We start from the raw sequence: 15,487 nt of genomic DNA on the forward strand, positions 1-15,487 counted from the left end.
TGATAAAATAATGGACTTACATATTAGTTGTACAGTACAGGTATCCTATGGTAGGGTCTATACCACATTTTTTGAGCCATGGTTTTGGTTGGTTTTTGGTACATTTTCTGCAAGTTGTTTTTACAATAATTGTCCTTTGGCTGTTTGTTTGAAAGCCCTCTCCGTGGATTAATGGCCAATCACTGAACATTTCTGGATCAATTTCAAAATGAATTATATGGAATACCATTGCACCCCTAATATACACTACTCAAAAGAGGATAGGGATATTGCGAGAGACTTAGTGGATGTCATACATATGGTGTTTGTTTCACTTCAGACATTTTGTGTTTTCCATGTAATGGTCTCATTGTGTACAGGTGCCTTATATTGGGGCCAATACCAAGAGACTAACTTTTTTCAATATGGCATCAATTTCAACATTCTGTGGGTATAAAAAGCTGATATTGTCAGTAAGTTATTCCAAGCTCATCATTCAAACAGCCATGAACACACGGCGTCACCTGGCCATGGCCACAGGCCACAGCTGCGTCACCTGGCCATGGTGCGCCTTCGGGTCAGTGGCAGGCAGTCAGATGTTGCTCATCAACTTGGTGTGTCTGAAAGTGTCATCAGCAGACTTGCATAAAGACACAGAACTTCTGCCAGAGTTCATGACAGACCCAGGAGTGGAGCCACACGAGTGACAGGCTGCAATGATGACCAGTACCTAAGGACCAATGTTTTTATAGTGATAAAAGTGATAAAAGTACACATTGATAAAGTACAACTGATAAAATGTACACAGACATCATTATGCAACTGCCACACAGATGCAGGCCCGTTTACGAGATGCGAGGGTAATAGGGTTTCCAGACAAACCATTCGCAACCAACTCCACCACTTTCGCTTCAATACCAGACAGCCTTTACAGGTGACTCCACTGACACCACCAAGAACGTTTACAGTGGGCACAAGACCATGTGACCTGGACAATGCAGCAGTGGTCATGTAGAGTGTTGGGTCTCCTTGGACAGAAATGATGGTCACCAGCATTGCTGGAGAAGGTGAGCGTTACACTGAGGTCAACATGGTCCCCAGGGTTTGCTTTGGTGGAGGAGGTGCAACAATCTGGACAGGCATCACCAGTCAGCACAAAACAAATTTGGTTATTGTACATGGCTCAGTCACTGCACGTTCTTACCTCAGAGACGTCATAGAACCCATCATCACCTGTTGAAGCAGCGAATGAATGATCGCACCCCACCCCCACGTGACCTGGCACAACTGCATGTAGCACTTGTGGAAGAGTGGAACATATTGTCTGAGAACAACATCATGAGGCTAGTGAGGCACATGAGACATCAAATGTCAAATTGTTCTGTTTCATGCGCTCTAACTTAGATAAATGTTACATTGTGACATGAACAATTTACTTTACTTTCTTGTCACTGTAAGCCAAGTAAACAACAATAAAGTGCCTGGTTTGTGACATAGTTGTTTGCAGGTGAAGACAGTGAGCCAAATGCTTACCTGTTACTGTGATGTAAGAAATGTAAAAAAAAGTTTGAACTTGAGTTAAACCAAGGCACATGAATTCAGATTGCATATGTTGTATTAAGTTTGAATTAAGTATATGTTGCTCTGATGGATAGGGAGAGGGAGGTGTTGTTGGGCCCCGTGGCGAAGATGGACCAGAAGGGCCGAAGGGCAAAGCAGGGCCAAGTGGAGAGGCTGGTCCAATGGGACTGGCTGGAGAGAAGGTATTTTGTTTTTATTTAAGGTAATATTTCTTTAGGTTAAATGACTTCACAGTAGCACACTGCATGCTATGTTGCAGAAATGTGGGGTACTAGCCTGGTGGGTAACACACTAGGTAACCATGAACCAGAAGAACCAGGATTTAAAACCCACTTTCTACCACTGTGTCCCTGAGCAAGACACTTGAACTGAGTGTTTCCAGAGGGACTGTCCCTGTAACTACTGATAAATGCTGTAAATGTAAATGTGATCATGTTCAGTTCAAGTTCATGTTCAGGTCTTGCTAAAAGTGTTGGGCATCAAAGTTTATAGTTATTTGCTTTTAGCCAGTTTGATAACAACAAAATGATTAGGGAATCAGACCCACTGCGAAAACTGTCACGTTTATTATTATTGTCATATGTATAAAACATGAACATGTTTCATATTTGTCTCTTTTCATTTGTGTTCTGTAGGGCAAACTTGGAGTTCCTGGATTACCCGGGTACCCAGGGAGACAGGGGCCTAAGGTATGTGATATTAAAGTGCACTGAGGTTAGAGATTTTCATGATATGAGTGGGTGATAAACACAAACAGGAAAATATAATTACTTTTTCTTCTGTACATGCTTTCAGCAAACTACTTCATGAGTAGATTTCTGCATCTTGTCTTATTTCTTTGTGACAAATTCTGGTGAATTGGAAATAGTTTTCCATTTAACAACTGCGATAATGTTTGCCTGAACATGCCCAAATATTTGCCTGAACATACCAATAAGAAAATATTGAATGATCAAATGAATGAATTAAGTAGGGTTTTCCCCAAAGGTTTGTATTAAATGTCGTTTTTATCCTCTTTAAATCCACCTATGAAACAAAGGGCTCAGTTGGCTTCATTGGATTTGTGGGGTCTAACGGTGAGAAAGGCACAAGGGTAAGATATGTCTTACTGTTACATACAGTTGTGTCATTTGTGCACTGTGTTCATTGTGCTAGCTTTTCAATCTTACAGAAGAAATCAAACATTACAATAGTACGGATTGCATAAATATTCATACAATAGCACTGTGTTGATTTCTTCACAAACAATACATCCAGTAATATTTTAACATTTTAACCTTTCTATCATTCTTTCATTGCTAGGGTGTTGCTGGAAAATCTGGTCCAAGAGGTCAGCGTGGTCCAACAGTAAGTCCACTGTGCCAGAGGCTCATTCTTACAATTTGAACGTGCAACCACAACACAGGTTTTGTGGCTATAGCTAACAAACACTCCGAACATTAGAAAATAATACAGCAATCTGGGTTTTTTTTTTTTGCGTCTGTTTAGGGTCCCCGGGGTTCCAGAGGTGCTAGAGGCCCAACAGGACAACCCGGGTCAAAGGTAAAATAAGCCAAATTTTTGATGTTTTGTCCAGTTCAGTTAACTCTTATTATGGCTGTATTATTAGAATGTCGTGGATTTTGATATTAGCTAGAATCAGGATACCCAGCTTTATACAATTTTGACTCTTTTTGTTGTCATTTTTTAGGGCTCATCTGGAAATGATGGCCCTGCGGGTGGTCCAGGAGAAAGAGTGAGTGATAACTGACATTTCACAGGGTATCCAGAAAAAGACAATATATTACCTTTAATGGATTATTGTTTTTTTTTTTTTAGAAATGTTTTATATTTTCTGTTATTAAATATTTAATGTGCTCTAGTAATAGTTTGCAGAAAACATACATTTTTTTATTTGTTTTTTCTCTCCAGGGACTTCAAGGATCACAGGGGCCTGTTGGGTTGACTGGGCCCAAAGGCCCAAATGTATGGCCTCTTCAGTTATGTGCTAATTTAGTTTATGTCACAGTTAATGTGGCCTGTGGTTTTAAAAGCAATTCTTTTTTTTTTTCTTTTATGCTCACATATTTATTTACTAAGGGCCCTCCTGGAAAAGACGGCCTTCCTGGTCACCCTGGACAGAGAGGCGAGACTGTAAGTGATGTAATTCATACATTTTTCTTATGTTTGTCAGATTAAGAAATACACTGTGCTCTATTCTACTCTATATTTTCAAAATTTTGGGATGAAAGAATAGAACATTTTGCTAGTATAAAGGCTATTTCAATACAAATTAAGAAGAAGCTTAGGTTCAATACAAGGGAATAGGTAGCAGCCATGAGAAGTTCTGTGGTGGGCTAGGATGGGATCTACATCCCAAAATCCTCCCTTTTCAAAAAACCCTTCTCATGTGTACGAAGCAGCAGAAATACCCATAAAGAAAATGTATAAAAATCTTTTATTTGAAATATATATATTAAAAAAATTCTTTGTTATTTGACTCACTGACTTGACAGGGGTTTCAAGGAAAAACTGGACCACCTGGACCTGGAGGAGTAGTTGGACCTCAGGTACAATCCAAGCAATTTCCGTTTCCAAAAAAGAAAAGAAAGAAGCCCAATGCAGCAGTGCAAACAAACCCAATCATTAATTCAAGTTATTTCAAGTCTGGTAGTAGCCTAGAGGGTAACACATTCGCCTATGAACCAGAAGACCCAGGTTCAAATCCCACTTACTACTATTGTGTCCCTGAGCAAGACACTTAACCCAAAGTTGCTCCAGGGCACAAATCTAGATGACAGAAAGAAACATCATCAAAATAAGCACATTACTTATATGTGTATGTGATCCCTCTGTCTATCAGAACATTGTAGCTGTACAGCAGCCAAATCAGTCCTTACATGAGCTTGTCATGCAAGCAAGGCTACAACCAAACTGTGCCATCTTTATATTCAATGGCTTCTTGTGCTTCTTTTATCTATTTTTTATACATTGATATGTACAATATCTATGTGTGTGTGATTGTAAAAATAATTCTAAAGAACAGCTAAAGGCATAAGTTATTCTTTCTTGAACACATTACTGTACATTACTGTATATTTACAGGGATCCACCGGTGAGACGGGTCCTGTTGGTGAGAGAGGACACCCAGGATCGCCTGGTCCTCCTGGAGAACAAGGACTTCCTGGAACAGCTGGGAAAGAGGGTGGGAAGGTAACACATATATTTAGATAAAAGAATCTTCATAATCTCATTATCAATTCATTTTTATCAAAAATGTTCAAAATATTCTGACAGAGAATACTGATACTACATCTTTCTAGGGAGACCCAGGTCCTCATGGAGGGTCTGGAAAGGCAGGCCCTGCTGGAGTCAAAGGTTTCCAAGGACAAAGGGGTCTTGTTGGTGCACAAGTAAGATCAGATCAGATCTAAACCTGTATGTCATAAAGTTATTGGATCTCAGATGTCTGAATATTCATTATAGATATAAAAATTACATGGATTATAATTGATTGGTGATTACATTTACAATGTATACATTTATTAATGTATTTAATCCTAAAATTCCAATTTGTGACTTTGCAAAACTCTTTATTTATATAAAGAGTATTCTAAAACTTTTAGAATAATTAATTTTTCAGTCAGGATAAATGTAATTAAACAAGAATATACATTATTTAAATAAAGGCTGAATTAAACCAGTAAAACTTCCGCACATAAGAACAAAACCAGGTGCAGACAGATGACTTGACTGAACGTAGAGGGAAGAGTGTAGATTGGACAGAGGATTGGACAGAAGGAATCCAACTGGCTAAGCAGTCAGTGACAATATAGGGACTTGGGGAGCCTAAAGTCAGCCTAAAAAACTGAATTGAGAGATCCATAATTCTAGAGGTTATAGAGGATTAGTATTTTAATTATAACATACTTGAGTGTTTGAAAGGAAAGCAATGCATTATGTGAACAAAATGTACAACCAATTTTTAATTTCCCCTTTTTCAGGGTCAAGGAGGGCTAAAAGGTGGTGAAGGTCCACAGGGTGTACAGGGTCCAATTGTGAGTAATGAGTTTCTGCTTGCAGAAATGTTTGTATTTCATATTCAGGTGAGCCTGGCAGGAGTGTCACTGGTCACGTGGAGTTATTATAAGAACATTATCCAAATAACAAATACATACATGCAGGCCTACATGGAAAAAATAGCACACGTACAAATACATACATTACAAATAAAATGCATTATATGGTAATTCAGGTAGGACAATTACAGTTGGTTTAGATAAGCTCACTTTTGACCCACTGCTTGAAAGTAAGGGGCACTGAATTTTTCCAATGTAGAAGAATTTTTTTTTTAGCCACACTCAATAGTGTATTGTCAAATCCCATCATAAGGAACCATTTCTAATTGTCTTCAATTGCACATTTAGGAGTTGAACTAGTGAACTATCTCATAATAAAACAGTAGCATATCAAATGAGACAAGTGTATTATCAATGATAAAATCCTTGATGAAAGATAGACTGTTACCCTGCCAGCTCTTCAACGCTGAATCATTTTGGGAAGGTGGAAATAGTTCAGAGGTGTGAACCTTCACGATTCAATTACAATTATCAATGCATCAATTTACATCCCACCCATTTCTCTACATTAAATTACATTTTGTTTAAAAAAACGTCAGTGAGATGAGAGTTAAGGTCTTGTTGTCACAGATGTCTGAACCAGGTGTTTTCTGGTAAGCGTGGCTGACAATTTTTCTGCTCATTGCAGCCAATCAAAGGGTCCACATGGGTATTCAGCACCAACGTTTGGTCGGCTGCACATTGGAACCAAATAAATGCACCAGACAATGTTTTTTATGTCTATCAAAAATCCGACAAGCAGTGTCAAAAGAACGCCAGTGAAATGCAAATCGAGCTGAACTACAAAGTGCAGCAAAAACACGTCTTTCAGAGTTCCTTCATTTTGAATGTCCGTATGGACTAGGATGAATTTACAAGCAGCGCTGTACACAGATCAGGCATCCACAATCACTACCAGCAGTACTGATTGATATGAATTGCATCAATGCAGAATCGTATTATGATACACTTATTTTGAGATTCATTTTAACATAACTAGAAATAAATAGTTATTGACTAAGGGGAGAAAGCTATTATTCTGAGCGAAACCAAAGTGCTTCCTGAAATGAGCTCACATAAGAAGTTCTCAATATAGAGTTTGCAATATAAGTAAGCTCTGTGCATTCAGACCAATGGGTAGACTGACATGATTTTATTTCCATAGTGGGCCACACAAATGGCCTTTGCTTATTTTGTATGTTGATGGACCAGTAATAAGGCATGAAACTAGGAAGGCCACCTGCTTATTTAGGTAGTAACACATCCTGATGATATTGATCCTGCTGGCTAAATAAAACAGAATAATCGATCATCTTTTGAAGTCTAACTTAGTGCTCTCCAATAGCTTCTTAAAACTGTGATCATAAAAGCCCTTGTAGGCATGTGCAACATTAATGCCCAAGTGGCAGCATTGAAAATGTCCAACTTAAACAGTAACCAGCTATAGTCTATGCCCATAGCTAGAAAAGTAAAAATGTAATTGGTATCTTGAAAGGTTTCCAAATCATTGCTGGAGACAAGTCAGCTGTAGAAAGTAATGTAATGGAGTGGAATGTTTCCACTCCATCCCACTTACTACCATTGTGTCCCTGAGCAAGACACTTAACCCTAAGTTGCTCCAGGGGGACTGTCCCTGTAACTACTGATTGTAAGTCGCTCTGGATAAGGGCGTCTGATAAATGCTGTAAATGTAGAAATGTAGAAATGTACTCTAATGAAGGTTCTTATTTTCTGTCACAAGGGAGCGCATGGGGAGCGTGGGCCAGCAGGTCCTGGTGGTCCAATTGGTTTATCAGGACGTACAGGCCCCCAGGGGCCTCCAGGTCCAGCTGGAGAGAAAGGTGGTCCAGTAAGTAGTGCTCTTGCCTTAATGTTTCAGCTGGTCTTTTAGTCAGCTGGCCTTTTCTCTGAGGTCTCTGTTTTTTTTTTTGGCAGGGTGAGCGAGGTCCTATGGGTCCCTCTGGTCGTGATGGAATACAAGGACCTATTGGTCTACCTGGATCTGCTGGCCCACAAGGGCAACCTGGAGAGGATGGAGACAAGGTTAAATATTTTGTGTCATGAAAACCTGCTTTTGTAAGTAGCCCATAATGGCACAGAATGAAAAGTTTGGTGTCTGTGCCACAACCAGTCAGAAGCTCAAAAGTAAAACTTGGTAATAATCCAAACTAATCCATCAATGAAGCTGCGTTATCATGGTAGATCAGTAAATGTTGTAATAACAACATTGTCTTCCATTGTCTTATTTAACAGGGTGAAGTTGGTGGGCCAGGTCAAAAGGGAAGCAAGGGAGATAAAGGTGAACATGTGAGTGACATTTTCAGAATATCTTGCAATGAACTCTCAAGATGCTGAGGGATCCAACTTCCATTCATGGAGTGATCTCTCTCCTTTTTAATTTCTGTAGGGCCCTGCTGGTCCAGTAGGTCTTCAGGGAGTGATTGGAGCCCCAGGACCTGCTGTGAGTATGGATTTGTACTGTCACACAAACTAATGTGCCTTGATAAGGTAAAAATTCAGAAAGACAAATAGCATATGAAAGAGTGACATTTTTATGGCCTAGAATTAAACCAAAGACATAAAGATGATTTAGTATTTGTTTTCTTTTACAACTTTCCTCCCAGGGTAGTGATGGTGAGCCTGGACCTAGAGGTCAACAGGGAATGTTTGGTCAGAAGGGTGATGAAGGACCAAGAGGATTCCCTGGCCTTCTGGGACCCATTGGTTTACAGGTAACAAACCAAAAATACATGCACACATGCTGCACCAGCACATTCTCATATACAATACTGAGCATAGTATAGGACGCACAAAAAATGACAGCAGGTGGTCTGGACTGTTGAGTTAAAAATTGAAATATTTGGCTCTAGCAGAAGGTAGTTTGTGGAGGTTCCTTACATGTGGTTCCTTGCAAGCTGAATGTCTCCAAATGGAGTTGGAGATTTGGTCTGCGTTAATGGTGCAGTGCTGAGAAATACAGGCAGATACGCATCCTGCAATACCACCATTATCCAGGACAATGTCCAGGACAATGACCCAAACATTCAGCCAATGACATTTAGAACTAAGTAGCTTAGACAAGGAGTCCTGGAAGTGATGGTATCCCCCCATTGCCCTTCGAGTCTGTCTGGGATTACATAAAGAGACAGAAGAAATTTTGAAAAGCATATAGTCACAGAAAATCTGATTCGTTTTCAAATATGTTTGTAACCTACTAGCACAGTCCTTCAAACATTTGTGCAAGAATTGCACTTGTTCAGTCCTTAGTAATCTCACGACTGGATTACTGTAACTCCCTTCTAGCTGGTCTACGTCTGTGTACCATCCGACCTCTACAACTAATACAGAATGCAGCATCTTCTGGTCTTCAACCTTCCCAAATTCTCCCACACCACCCCTCTGCTACGTTCCCTCCACTGGCTCCCAGTAGCTGCACGCATCAGATTCAAAATACTGATGCTGGCATACAAAGCCAAACATGGAGTAGCACCATCCTACCTCACAGCCCTTATTACACCTCGCACTGCTCCTCGTATACTCCGAGCCTCCAGTACTGCTCGCCTGGTCCCTCCATCTCTGAAGGTAAAAGGAAGACATTCATCTAGACTCTTCTCTGTCTTGGCCCCTCGGTGGTGGAATGAACTTCCCCTCGAGGTCAGAACAGCTCAGTCACTGAGCACTTTCAAATGGCAGCTCAAGACCTTCCTCTTTAAAGAATATTTAGATTAACTTGTAACCTTCTTATTGTCTTACTTATGTATAGAAACTACAACAGAGTGAATACAAAGATTGTATTCATAGTTGGGGGTCCTAGTGAACCAGAATTGATCACTTCATCGATTGTTACATGAAATCACGTTGTAAGTTGCTCTGGATAAGGCCTCTGCCAAATGCCTTAAATGTTAAATGTAAACGTAAGAATTGATGCTGATCACACCAAATATTGATTTGATTTAGATTTCTCTTCTGATCATCCACTGCATTTTGTTAAATCGTGAAAATAAACTATTAGCATTTTCATTTTGGATTTTTCATAGCATTTTTTCACACCTGCCTAAAACAATACTGTATGTCATCTGATGCACACCTACAAGAAAATATAAACATAAATGCAAAAAGTATTGTTATTTATACATGGATCCAGTAGGAATTTAGTTTCATATTTGTGGTACAAAGAATGTTGCTTTGTGCACATCGTAAATTCCTCCAACAAGCTAAGTATCCAAATTATATGTGTGATGTTGAGTGTCGTCAGAAGTGCATAGTTAATAAAGCCATTTATTTATCTTTGTTGTTATAGGGCTTACCTGGTCCACCTGGAGAGAAGGGTGAGAACGGCGATGTTGGCTCAATGGTAAATCTGCTCTTTCCTCGCCCTTGTGTTCTCATGCGTTCCTGCTTCATCAGTTCTGCTAAGCTGTTTTCTGTTTTTTTGAAGGGTCCACCTGGTCCACCTGGTCCAAGAGGCCCTCAGGGTTCTCAGGGCGCAGATGTTCGTAAACAAAATCGTTTCATACTTTTGACTGTTGGATATTTGAAAAGAAGTGGCATTTGTCACGATGCTAGTTTGTGTACTGTAGGTAAGAATGGTTGTTGTAATTAAAAATGTGGCCAGTCAGTGGGAAGAATAGGAAAAAAGATAATTTTTTCTCACTGTTCTCAGCCTGGTTGAACATTTAGCTGTGAAATGTTGCAGGACTGCTGACATGTTCATGTGCTCTGACAGGGTGCCCCGGGTCCTCCTGGTGGCATTGGTCCAATGGGAGGCAACGGTGAGAAGGTGAGATATTAATTTTTGTTTTTAGAAGGACCATTTCTTCCCTTTCTCTTGCATGGTGACCACCCAGGATAACAATTTGTATTGGTTTATAAATTTGGATTGTAAAATCCACCTTCATATTTGGTTTTGTGTTTTATTAACATTTTAGACTATAAATGTAGTTCTGGAACACCGTGGTCAGAGTGTTTTTTCTACCACAGGGTGAGACTGGTGAAGCTGGAAGCCCTGGACCACAAGGAGAACCTGGACCTGGAGTATGTGTACATGTGTGCATGTGGATGTCATTATAAATTTGTCATCCCACCAAACTCTGGTGTAGACACCTGCCCATTAGCATGGTGTTAATGGACTGATAATTTTACAAACTACATGACAGCAGGAAGTTTTTCAGAATAAGATAAAATGATGGTAGAATGAACTCAAGATAGGGTCAAGGGAATCCATTGCCTGGTGTATTAGATGAAATCTCATAAATCTTTTTTTCCCACTGTAGTGCACACTATACATTTCAGTAGTTTTAAGATCCCTCTATTATCATGTGTATCAGGTACATAAACGCGTTTAAAACCAAGTCAAACAGATGACTACGACACCTTTCTGCAGGGACTCAAAGGTGAAGTCGGGGAAAAAGGAGATACAGGACCACCTGGGGCTGCTGGGCCTGCTGGAGCGAGAGGACCACCAGGAGATGATGGCCCTAAGGGAAACCCTGTAAGCATGCAAAGAGACGCTTGAACTTGAAACTTGAAGTTCCCTGAATGCTTTGTTGCTGCAAGTTCTGACTTTCTGGACTCATCTGCTTAGGGCCCTGCTGGCTTTCCTGGAGACCCAGGCCCTCCAGGTGAACCAGGTGCTGCTGTAAGTGTGTTAAGTCACAAAAGATGAATACTAAGTGAATATTAGTGGGCTTTTGCATAAGACATAGATTTTTTCAGGGTCTTGATGGCTTGTCTGGAGACAAGGGGGATGATGGGGAAGCAGGTCAACCTGTGAGTAAATTGCTGCTGTACTTTGATTTCAGATTTAATTCTGTAGAATTATGTGATAGAATTATGTGTTTTAAGTACACATTTTACATGAGCAACTCAACTGATATTATTTCAGGGTCCACCTGGACCATCAGGTGAAGCTGGACCTCCTGGACATCTAGGCAAGAGGGTTAGTATACCCAAGGAAACCTGTATCCTTTATTGAGTATTTTCAATCTAAATATAACTTGGATGTGGATCTACCTAAAAGGGTGGTAGTAGCCTAGTGGGTAAGACACTCGCCTGTGAACCAGAAGACCCGGGTTCAAATCCCACTTACTGCCATTGTGTCACTGAGCAAGACACTTAACCCTCAGTTGCTCCAGGGAGACTGTCCCTGTAAATACTGATTGTAAGTCGCTCTGGATAAGGGCGTCTGATAAATGCTGTAAATGTTATGTTATGTTACATGTTAAAACGAGAAGGACGAGAACAGATATAATTGAAAACCATTATGAAAACCAAATCCCTTGCTCAGGATGACAAGGGTATTATGAAACATTGAGTGCATATTTAGGAAGTCTATTTTCTCCTTTTAAATGAACAATGACTGCTCTACTTCCGTAGGGACCTGCAGGACCAGCTGGAACTGTGGGCAAACAGGGAGAAAAAGGCTCCAAGGTATGTTTCACATTAACAAATGTCACTGTAAAGAGGGCATACATTTTAATCTGTATTGCAGAATGAAAGCATTTAACGTAACTAGATGTTTCTCAGCAGAATTAAGTTGAAGAGTATGAGCCTAACATTGATTCTCTATCTGCTGCAGTCGTGACCTCTAACATTTCTTAGCAAATATGGAAATCAACTTCTTTCTTTCAAATTCATAATATGCTTTTAATCGTCCAAATCTGTCAGGGATTCAATAAGACACTAATCGGATGTTTTTTAATGTCTCGATATGTTTTATTCCAAACCTTTTTGTTCACAATTGATCAGGGTGAACCAGGTGCTGAGGGGCCTATAGGCAAGCATGGACCAGTTGGTCCCCAGGGTACTTCAGGAAAGCCTGGCACAGAAGGCCTTCGTGGAATTCCAGGCCCTGTGGTGAGCTCTTTTGTTCTGTTCTCAGAATATTGTCCATAAGCCGGATACACACACGATTGACTTCTGAAAACGATTTATTTATTGGTGGGGTTGATTTAGTGATAGTTTTGACAAACATTTTCAGGGTGAGCAAGGACTGCCTGGAGCTTCTGGTCAAGATGGCCCCCCTGGACCAATGGTTTGGAGAACATTTATTTCTTGTCAATTGAAACCACCTGAATTATTTATTTTACAAAAGTGATTAATTGTGATACATTTCATTGCTGTGTATGTTTTTCTATATGTAGGGCCCCCCTGGACTTCCTGGTTTAAAGGGCGATCCAGGATCAAAGGGTGAAAAAGTATGTTCAAACTACGTTTAGGCTCACTCGACCCTTCATCCAAGCAATTAACTATTAGAAATACCACAAGCTCAGAATAACTTGTACTTAAACCACTGAAAATAAAGGCAGATATGATGATAATGACACCATTTGGTATGTCATTTTGTGACTATTGGCTTTATCTGTGTGAGCAGTAATCAGGGTAAGGCCCACTTGCTTCACATAGAATGTCATTTAATCACTGATCAAACTAGTGATGTCAACGTTGACATATTTCCAACATTTGGAAGCCTCAACATTATTGTTTTACAACAAATTGATAATAGGCTTCCTCCCATAATTCCATCAAATATTCCCATTACTGAAAACCAAGGCTAAACGAAGTAGCTGTAATAGATGTCCCCTGGTGTGTAAATTCCTTACATGGCCATGCATTCTAACTCATTGCTTTGTTGTTTCTACACAGACATTTAATGTCTTATTTGGCTATGGTGCTCATGCTTAAAACTTCTGCTGTCACGTGTCAGGGTCATCCAGGTCTCATTGGTTTGATTGGTCCTCCTGGAGAACCTGGTGAGAAGGGGGACAGAGGTCTGACAGGCCTTCAAGGAGCTGCAGGAGGCAAGGGAGAGGGCGTAAGTTTCTCCTGGTACCAGACAAATTCACAACATTCGTTCAATAATCATAACTAGGATGCTCAAAATGCTTCACTTCTTAATTGCACTCTCTGTCATTAGTGTTTGTGACCTTTGCAGCAGCACTTTTTTTAGATGTAGGCAGATTGTTCTTCTCTAGTATTAATATTTAATACTGAACCAGTAATTTATCAAACAAGGTCCTTGAAGATTTTTAGTATTATTCGGCACATTTTGCAGTGTAATGAGGCTGGATTGGAGGACCCAAAAGCAAGTGTTGCAAAAAAAAAAACATTACTAAACAAATAAAAAGGGGGTCGAGACCCCAAAACGACATTCAAAAGTTCCAGCAGTATGTCTGTTTGGCACATGTATACGCACACAAGAATTGCCCCGACATTAACTATCATCCCCATGCAGGGTTATGCATGGGGCTGATTGGAGCAGGCAGGTGATGATACTAAAATGAACTAAGACAGGACACAGATGAAGACAGGCAGAGCAGAGGTGACAGAACTGAGGGCAGGAAAAGGTGACAGGACCGATGAACTGGGGTGTGACAAAAAATTATGATCAGTGGCCACAAGGTCTCTATCTTTGTTCTCTGAATTGTCCCTTGTTTGTTCTGATTTTTTTCAGGGTGTTGGTGGCACTCCAGGTCCCCTGGGTCCACCTGGCCCCCCTGGCATTCCTGTAAGAGCATTTTAAATGTTAGAGACAGATAAAAGTTGTTACATAAATGCGTTTCTGCATCTGCCATAAACCACTGATTATTATATATTCCGTATCTGAATGCAGGGCCCGCCAGGTGCAAAAGGATCCAAGGGCTCAGCTGTAAGTTTTTTTAAGACTGTATTTCTGATTATATGACAGTGGCCTTAGTGAATGTCTTCTTTGTACAGGGCTCTCCAGGTCAGAAAGGAGACACAGGCATGATTGGACCTCCCGGTCCACCTGTAAGTTCTGAAAAAGTGCATGATACCTCATTAGAAAAAGTACATCATGCAGTACCTTGTCCTTCATTGAACTTTGGATGCTTTTTGTTGAAGGGTCCACCTAGTGATATCATTCAGAATCTACCTGTCCAGTCACCTGGAAAGAACAGGAGGTCGTCTGATGTTCAGCGTGACGAGTCTGCAACCATCAAGGACTATGATGGGCTGGAGAACATGGAGGATGTTTTTGTGTCTCTCAGCAACCTCAAGCAGAATGTTGAGCGCTTAAAGTTTCCTCTAGGCACACAGGACAACCCAGCAAGGACCTGCAAGGACCTGCAACTCAGCCAGCCAGACTTCCCTGATGGTGAGTGTTGGTATGATGGTCACAATGGACATGGTTCAACACTAAACAGGTTTCATTAGTCCTAAACTGGCAAAAAATTGGTTCACCTTCACCGGGTAGTCCCATTTCCAGGTGCACAAGTAGTTTTATTCCATAGAAATTGTCCTTTTAAGCTAGATATTCTATTTAACGTTTTTGCAATGCAGGTGTAAGTCAGGAGGCGGAAACAAGGGACAGAATCTTAATTATTTAAAAATAAATAATATTAACTAAGCAAAAACAAAAGCATGTGCTGAAGTCGTGTGATAGAAACATTGACACAGGTCGCACATGCATGGGTCACAAGGACCACGAGACACCAGGAACCAAGTGGCCTTTACAGGAAGAAGGCAGGAAACAAGCGGGAGGTGTGGCTGATCATACCTGCAGGACGGGTGTGGTGATGCCCTCTGAAGGGGCGCATGTCATGTCTACCACTCATTCTTGAGAAAAGGCACAAAACCTTATTTTAGAAGGATTTTAATTTTAGTCTTCAAATTGCCATGAAAATACATTTTAAAAGATCAAAGCACTAAAACCTTGTGATGAAAGTTAAAATGTTTGTCAATGTGAAATAGAACAGCACAAGGAAATGTGTCCTCTGCATTTAACCCATCACCCTTGGTGAGCAGTGGGCAGCCATGACAGGCGCCAGGGAGCAGTGTGTGGGGACGGTGCTTTGTTCAGCGGCACATCA

At 40.5% G+C, this 15,487-nt stretch overlaps 1 protein-coding gene across 1 annotated transcript in view; it reads left to right on the plus strand.

The window, feature by feature from the left end:
- Window positions 1–15,487, plus strand: part of LOC114787835 (collagen alpha-1(XI) chain-like) — a 41,174-nt gene that overhangs the window by 23,678 nt on the left and 2,009 nt on the right. The window contains exons 29-62 of the mRNA XM_028975726.1: window positions 1,635–1,742; window positions 2,196–2,249; window positions 2,600–2,653; window positions 2,863–2,907; window positions 3,049–3,102; window positions 3,251–3,295; window positions 3,472–3,525; window positions 3,640–3,693; window positions 4,056–4,109; window positions 4,645–4,752; window positions 4,863–4,952; window positions 5,544–5,597; window positions 7,399–7,506; window positions 7,593–7,700; window positions 7,911–7,964; window positions 8,065–8,118; window positions 8,282–8,389; window positions 9,958–10,011; window positions 10,096–10,149; window positions 10,384–10,437; window positions 10,638–10,691; window positions 11,041–11,148; window positions 11,242–11,295; window positions 11,373–11,426; window positions 11,542–11,595; window positions 12,033–12,086; window positions 12,405–12,512; window positions 12,637–12,690; window positions 12,800–12,853; window positions 13,363–13,470; window positions 14,110–14,163; window positions 14,269–14,304; window positions 14,373–14,426; window positions 14,520–14,772. Coding sequence (XP_028831559.1) covers window positions 1,635–1,742; window positions 2,196–2,249; window positions 2,600–2,653; window positions 2,863–2,907; window positions 3,049–3,102; window positions 3,251–3,295; window positions 3,472–3,525; window positions 3,640–3,693; window positions 4,056–4,109; window positions 4,645–4,752; window positions 4,863–4,952; window positions 5,544–5,597; window positions 7,399–7,506; window positions 7,593–7,700; window positions 7,911–7,964; window positions 8,065–8,118; window positions 8,282–8,389; window positions 9,958–10,011; window positions 10,096–10,149; window positions 10,384–10,437; window positions 10,638–10,691; window positions 11,041–11,148; window positions 11,242–11,295; window positions 11,373–11,426; window positions 11,542–11,595; window positions 12,033–12,086; window positions 12,405–12,512; window positions 12,637–12,690; window positions 12,800–12,853; window positions 13,363–13,470; window positions 14,110–14,163; window positions 14,269–14,304; window positions 14,373–14,426; window positions 14,520–14,772 — 2,467 coding nt within the window. The remainder of the gene's footprint in view (window positions 1–1,634; window positions 1,743–2,195; window positions 2,250–2,599; window positions 2,654–2,862; window positions 2,908–3,048; window positions 3,103–3,250; window positions 3,296–3,471; window positions 3,526–3,639; window positions 3,694–4,055; window positions 4,110–4,644; window positions 4,753–4,862; window positions 4,953–5,543; window positions 5,598–7,398; window positions 7,507–7,592; window positions 7,701–7,910; window positions 7,965–8,064; window positions 8,119–8,281; window positions 8,390–9,957; window positions 10,012–10,095; window positions 10,150–10,383; window positions 10,438–10,637; window positions 10,692–11,040; window positions 11,149–11,241; window positions 11,296–11,372; window positions 11,427–11,541; window positions 11,596–12,032; window positions 12,087–12,404; window positions 12,513–12,636; window positions 12,691–12,799; window positions 12,854–13,362; window positions 13,471–14,109; window positions 14,164–14,268; window positions 14,305–14,372; window positions 14,427–14,519; window positions 14,773–15,487) is intronic.

This window comes from Denticeps clupeoides, chromosome 4 (assembly GCF_900700375.1).
Source record: "Denticeps clupeoides chromosome 4, fDenClu1.1, whole genome shotgun sequence".
Lineage (NCBI taxonomy): Eukaryota > Metazoa > Chordata > Actinopteri > Clupeiformes > Denticipitidae > Denticeps > Denticeps clupeoides.